This window comes from Hyla sarda, chromosome 3 (assembly GCF_029499605.1).
Source record: "Hyla sarda isolate aHylSar1 chromosome 3, aHylSar1.hap1, whole genome shotgun sequence".
Taxonomy (NCBI): domain Eukaryota; kingdom Metazoa; phylum Chordata; class Amphibia; order Anura; family Hylidae; genus Hyla; species Hyla sarda.
Window position 1 is genome coordinate 132,729,914 of NC_079191.1, and position 6,958 is coordinate 132,736,871.

Below are 6,958 nucleotides of genomic sequence, written 5' to 3' on the forward strand. Positions count from 1 at the left end.
TGGGGTATAATGGTTCACATTACCCCTTGTTACGTTCTCCGAGGGGTCTAGTTTCCAAAATGGTATGCCATGTGTTTTTTTTTTTTTTTTGCTGTTCTGGCACCATAGGGGCTTCCTAAATGCGGCATGCCCCCAGAGCAAAATTTGCTTTCAAGAAGCCAAATGTGACTCCTTCTCTTCTGAGACCTGTAGTGCGCCAGCAGAGCACTTTTCACCCCCATATGGGGTGTTTTCTAAATCTGGAGAAATTGGGCTTCAAATTTTGGGGGGGTATTTTCTGCTATTACCCTTTTTAAAAATGTAAAAATTTGGGGAAACCAAGCATTTTAGGTAAAATTTTTTTTTTTTTTACATATGCAAAAGTCGTGAAACACCTGCAGGGTATCAAGGTTCACATTACCCATTGTTACGTTCCCCGAGGGGTCTAATTTCCAAAATGGTATGCCATGTGTTTTTTTTTTTTTTTTTTTTTGCTGTTCTGGCACCATAGGGGCTTCCTAAAGGTGACATGCCCCCCAAAAACCATTTGTCGCTCCTTCCCTTCTGAGCCCTCTACTGCGCCCGCTGAACAATTAACATAGACATATGTTCTCTTTTTTACCCCTTGCAAAAATTCAAAAATTGGGAAGAACATGCGAGTGTAAAAAAAAGATTTAGAATTTTCTCCTTCACTTTGCTGCTATTCCTGTGAAACACCTAAAGGGTTAATACACTTACTGAATGTCATTTTGAATACTTTGGGGGGTGTAGTTTTTATAATGAGGTCTTTTATGGGGTATTTCTAATATGAACACCCTTCAAATCCACTTCAAAACTGAACTGGTCCCTGAAAAATAGTGAGTTTGAAAATTTTGTGAAAAATTTCAAAATTGCTGCTGAACTTTGAAGCCCTCTGGTGTCTTCCAAAAGTAAAAACTCATACATTTTATGATGCAAACACAAAGTAGACATATTGTATATGTGAACCCCCCAAAAATTATTTTGAATATCCATTTTCCTTACAAGCAGAGAGCTTCAAAGTTAGAAAAATTCAAAATTTTCATTTTTTTCATCAAATTTGGGGATTTTTCACCAAGAAAGGATGCAAGTTACCATAAAATTTTACCACTAAGTTAAAGTAGAATATGTCACGAAAAAACAGTCTCGGAATCAGAATGATAACTAAAAACATTCCAGCGTTATTAATGTTTAAAGTGACAGTGGTCAGATTTGCAAAAAAACGCTCTGGTCCTTAAGGTGTAAAATGGCCTGGTCCTTAAGGGGTTAAAGGGGTACTCCAGTAGATATATATATATATATATATTTTTTTTTTTTTAAATCAAATGGTGCCATAAAGTTAAACAGATTTGTAAATGACCTCTATTTAAAAATCTTAATCCTTCCAGTGCCTATCAGCTGTTGGATGCTCCAGAGGAGCACTGTCTGATCACAGTGTTCTCTGATGACACCTCTGTCCATGTCAGGAACTTTCCAGAGTAGGAACAAATACCCATAGCAAACCTCTCCTGCTCTGGACAGTTCCTGACATGGACAGAGGTGTCAGCAGAGAAAACTGTGGTCAGACAGAAAGTAACTATACAACTTCCTCTGTAGTATACAGCAGCTGATAAGTACGGGAAGGATTAAGATTTTTAAATAGAAGTAATTTACAAATCTGTCTAACTTTCTTTTCAACCGGAGTACCCCTTTCAAAAGCTGCCCCCCCCCCCCCTGAAAATCAGCAGATACATTTAAATTGTCCTAATTGGACATTCTTTTTCAATTTTCATTATTGGTCTCAATACTGAAATGTAATCAAATGTTGCAGCAGTCAACAGAGGTCATAGAGATTCTTCAGATAACAGCTTTTATTATATAAAATGGAGGCTTGTTCGCATCACAGTAAATAAATAGTAAGCTCCTGGATTGGCAAACCTTGTTATCAACTTATCACCAGGGGATCCTAAGGAAAAGGGGTTATCCAAAGTGGACAATTCTATAGTAGATGTAGATATAAAAAGCATTATTTTACAATACAATACAGTGCAAGTTAAACTGTTGTAAAATAACGAAATCCAAAAATCTGTGTGCTGCTAAAAAAAAAAAAAAAAAGGAAAACTACTACACGACCAAAATCAAATAAGAAAAATAGGGATTTAATAGAAAACAGTGAAGTAATTACATTTGGTAGTCACATTGATGATATATATAATTTTGATGAAAATTAAATATAAAACAATGCATAACTTATTTTATCTATCTAAAATACTGATTACAAATACTATTAGTGGATTGCAGATGACATGCTCATGATATTTCCTTACAGTGTTAATATACATATCCAATTGTCAGCAGTTATTTAATATGTTTCGTCATACACATCGCCCACTTATCCAGAAGATCTCATATGTCCCAAATATTGGCCCCTAATACTGATGGACATCTTGTTCAGTAGGTATGTGAGTAGGTGCATGCTTTTAGTCTCATATTAATTCGCAGAGATATATTGCATTCCTGTAAACGTACTGACAATAAATAACACTTCACAGCTCTTTTTATGGCTCTTTCCTCATTTCTATCTTGCAGCGTGATGAACCTGCCACTGTGCTGGGATTCACATTTAAGGTGCGTTAAGTTAATTGTCCATGAGCTGTAGGAGAACATTCATACTTTACGCGAAGTTTTAAGTATTACGCTCTGCTTGGTGAACCGTAAAGCTTCTTCTTTAGATTTCTTTACAAATTCACTCACTTTGTTGAAACCTTCAGCTAGTCCCTGCCCAGTAATGGCGCAGCATGGCTGGACATACCAATCCCGGTCACAGCAGTACTTCTTCATATTAAACTTTCGAGTAATTTCATCTGCATTTAGAGCTCCAGGCAGGTCTTGCTTGTTGGCCAATACAACCACTGGCACATTTTTTATCAACTCATTCTGGAGGATGAACTGAAACTGTTTCTTTGATTCATCCAAAGTTTGCTTGTTGGTGCTGTCCACAACATAGACCAGTCCATCTGTGTTTTCAAAGTAGTAGCACCAGAAGGATCTCAGCTTCTCCTGTCCTCCAATGTCCCAAATAGTTAACTGCAGGTGCTTCTTCGCCTGAATCATCTCCACATTAAATCCAACTGTTGGGATAGTGGAAAAGGGCTCCTTAAATTTGAATCTATACAGAACAGTAGATTTCCCTGCAGCGTCCAAGCCAAGTAGCAGGATTCTGGCTTGTTTTACTTTGGAGTGCATAGACCCCGATAAGCCCATATCTTGTATTTACTATTGGTTTAGGAGAAAAATACATTAACATGGTGAATTGAAGCAGTGGTAGCTGTGTACTTATAGGCTTCCTTATCAGTAAGTAGAAAGGTGTATTGTTTATGAAGGTTTAATGTCCACTACTTGTCACAAAGGTAGGACTGTCACGAGTAATAAAGCATGATCGATAAGAAAATCAAAGTTCAAAGTATGTGAGAATGCAATGATGTATAAAAATTGTACTCATAAATGGGTGAGTTTACTTTAAATAACTAGGTTAAAATAACATGCTTCTGGTTACTGTTCAGGCTGATCTATATAAGGATTCATTGTGAAGCGATTGGCCGTCCATCTCCTTTTCAATCTTAGATCATTTGTACATGAAGCCTGTATGAAAGCACGAGTCAGTACTACAGAACCATAGATAGTCTACGTACCAATCCTCCATATGAAATTGGAGGTGGAGATCATATAGTTGTATACATAATATTTTCAAAATTGCCTATTAACAGCAAATATTATATAATATGTGGGCATGTACATATTATTATAATCACCAGTACATATGTGATCAACAATTAATTAACACAGCAAGAGGAATATTTATTGCTTGCACATATTAATGTATAAGCAAATGTAGGGAAACTAATGCACTTCTTTATACTTAGTGAAGGTCTAAAGGGCAGAATAGAACACCGCAATGAACTATTTGACAAGCATATGCTTTATTCACCCAAAAAGAGGAAGCAGTTTCATTTGCATGTCTTTACCAGTCACAGTTACTTTTCTTCCTGAATAGGTGTGAATTATTGATTCCTGATCTCTTTTCACATGGTTAGTATATCAATCTGCCATTTTAAACCACTTATGGTAAAACTTAATGGGTGCGCCAGGATGTTACCTTCGATAGTCTACAGTGAAGTAAATAAATATTTGATCCCATGCCGATTATGGATGTTTGCCCACTGGCAAAAAAATTATAAGTCTATTTTAATAGTAGGTTTATTTGAACAGTGAGAGACAGAATTGAAAGAAAAAAACAAGCAGAACAAAAACGCATTTTATATTAGCTATAAATTGATTTGCATTTTACAGCTGTCATGACTGACTGGGGACAGGGAGAGTGAGCCCTAAACAGGCAAACTGATCAGGAACATAAGACACTGTTCACAATGGGTCACAGAAAAAACAAACCGGACACTCCACTCCACAAAAGTAGCAGCTGTTACGCCTAGCGCTCCGGGTCCCCGCTCCTCCCCGGAGCGCTCACGGCGTCTTTCTCCCTGCAGCTCCCCGGTCAGTCCCGCTGACCGGGAGCGCTACACTGTCATGGCCGTCGGGGATGCGATTCGCACAGCGGGACGCGCCCGCTCGCGAATCGCATCCCAGGTCACTTACCCGTCCCGGTCCCCTGCTGTCATGTGCTGGCGCGCGCGGCTCCGCTCTCTAGGGCGCGCGCGCGCGCCAGCTCTCTGAGACTTAAAGGGCCAGTGCACCAATGATTGGTGCCTGGCCCAATTAGCTTAATTGGCTTCCACCTGCTCCCTGGCTATATCTGATCTCCTCCCATGCACTCCCTTGCCGGATCTTGTTGCCTTGTGCCAGTGAAAGCGTTTAGTGTGTCCAAAGCCTGTGTACCTGAACTTCTGCTATCAATCCTGACTACGAACCTTGCCGCCTGCCCCCGACCTTCTGCTACGTCTGACCTTGCCTCTGCCTTGTCCTTCTGTCCCACGCCTTCTCAGCAGTCAGTGAGGTTGAGCCGTTGCTAGTGGATATGACCTGGTTGCTACTGCTGCAGCAAGACCATCCCGCTTTGCGGCGGGCTCTGGTGAAAACCAGTAGCCTCTTAGAACCGGTCCACTAGCACGGTCCACGCCAATCCCTCGCTGACACAGCGGATCCACAACCCGTAAGCCGAATCGTGACAGTAGATCCGGCCATGGATCCCGCTGAGGTGCCGCTGCCAAGTCTCGCTGATCTTCCCACGGTGGTCGCTCAGCAATCGCAGCAGATTGCCCAACAAGGACAGCAGCTGTCGCAGTTGACCGCAATGTTACAGCAACTTCTGCCTCTGCTACAGCAGCAACCATCTCCTCCGCCAGCTCCTGCACCTCCTCCGCAGCGAGTGGCCGCTCCTAACCTCCGCTTGTCCCTGCCGGACAAATTTGATGGGGACTCTAAACTCTGCCGTGGATTTTTGTCTCAGTGTTCCCTGCATATGGAGATGTTGTCGGACTTGTTTCCTACAGAACGGTCTAAGGTGGCGTTCGTAGTGAGCCTTCTTTCAGGAAAGGCCTTGTCTTGGGCCACACCGCTCTGGGACCGCAATGATCCTGCCACAGCCACAGTCCAGGCCTTCTTCGCTGAACTCCGGAGTGTCTTCGAGGAGCCAGCCCGAGCTTCTTCTGCCGAGACTGCCCTGTTGAACCTGGTCCAGGGTAATTCTTCAGTGGGCGAGTACGCCATCCAATTTCGTACTCTTGCTTCCGAGTTATCATGGAATAACGAGGCTCTCTGCGCGACCTTTAAAAAAGGCCTATCCAGTCGCATCAAGGATGTGCTGGCCGCACGAGAGATTCCTGCCAACCTCCAAGAACTCATCCATTTGGCTACCCGCATTGACATGCGTTTTTCTGAGCGACACCAAGAGCTCCGCCAGGAAAAAGACTTAGATCTCTGGGCACCTCTCCCACAGCATCCTTTGCAGTCTACGCCTGGGCCTCCCGCCGAGGAGGCCATGCAAGTGGATCGGTCTCGCCTGACCCAGGAAGAAAGGAATCGCCGTAGAGAAGAAAATCTCTGTCTGTACTGTGCCAGTACCGAGCATTTCTTGGTGGATTGCCCTATCCGTCCTCCAAGCCTGGGAAACGCACGCACGCACCCAGCTCACGTGGGTGTGGCGTCTCTTGGCTCTAAGTCTGCTTCTCCACGTCTCACGGTGCCCGTGCGGATCTCTTCTTCAGCCAACTCCTCCCTCTCAGCCGTGGCCTGCTTGGACTCTGGTGCCTCTGGAAATTTTATATTGGAGTCCTTTGTGAATAAATTCGGCATCCCGGTGACCCGTCTCGTCAAGCCGCTCTACATTTCCGCGGTCAACGGAGCCAGATTGGACTGCACCGTGCGTTACCGCACAGAACCCCTCCTCATGTCTATTGGACCCCACCTCGAGAGGATTGAGCTCTTCGTTCTCCCCGGCTGTACCTCTGAGGTCCTCCTCGGTCTGCCATGGCTCCGGCTTCATTCGCCCACCCTTGATTGGACCACCGGGGAGATCAAGTACTGGGACTCTGCCTGCCACAGGAAGTGCCTCTCCCCCCCTCCCAGTCCCATCAGGCAAGCCTCTGTGCCTCCTCATGGCTCCCGTCCTTGTGTCTCCCTGCCCCGTGCCAAGCTTCACCCTCTGCCCTCCCTCCCCATTCCTACTCCTGCTGTACTGCCTGCCATTGAGGAAACCATCCATTCTTTCCCGGTGTCCTCATCCCAGGGGAGGCAGTCACCGGACAAAAAAAAGGGGAGACCTAAGGGGGGGGGGTACTGTTACGCCTAGCGCTCCGGGTCCCCGCTCCTCCCCGGAGCGCTCACGGCGTCTTTCTCCCTGCAGCTCCCCGGTCAGTCCCGCTGACCGGGAGCGCTACACTGTCATGGCCGTCGGGGATGCGATTCGCACAGCGGGACGCGCCCGCTCGCGAATCGCATCCCAGGTCACTTACCCGTCCCGGTCCCC

The 6,958-nt window shown here is 44.7% G+C and overlaps 1 protein-coding gene across 1 annotated transcript; it reads right to left on the reverse strand.

Annotated features, from left to right (window-relative positions):
* Nucleotides 1–2,643: 2,643 nt before the first annotated feature.
* ARL14 (ADP ribosylation factor like GTPase 14) lies at nucleotides 2,644–3,240 on the reverse strand. The gene has a single exon (XM_056563189.1). The coding sequence runs from the start codon at nucleotides 3,238–3,240 to the stop codon at nucleotides 2,644–2,646; it is 597 nt and encodes a 198-aa protein (XP_056419164.1).
* Between the last annotated feature and the right edge of the window lie 3,718 nt (nucleotides 3,241–6,958).

Coding starts and splice junctions, on each gene's coding strand:
- ARL14 (XM_056563189.1), bottom strand. CDS start 3,240: ATGGGCTTATCGGGGTCTATGCACTCCAAAGTAAAACAAGCCAGAATC.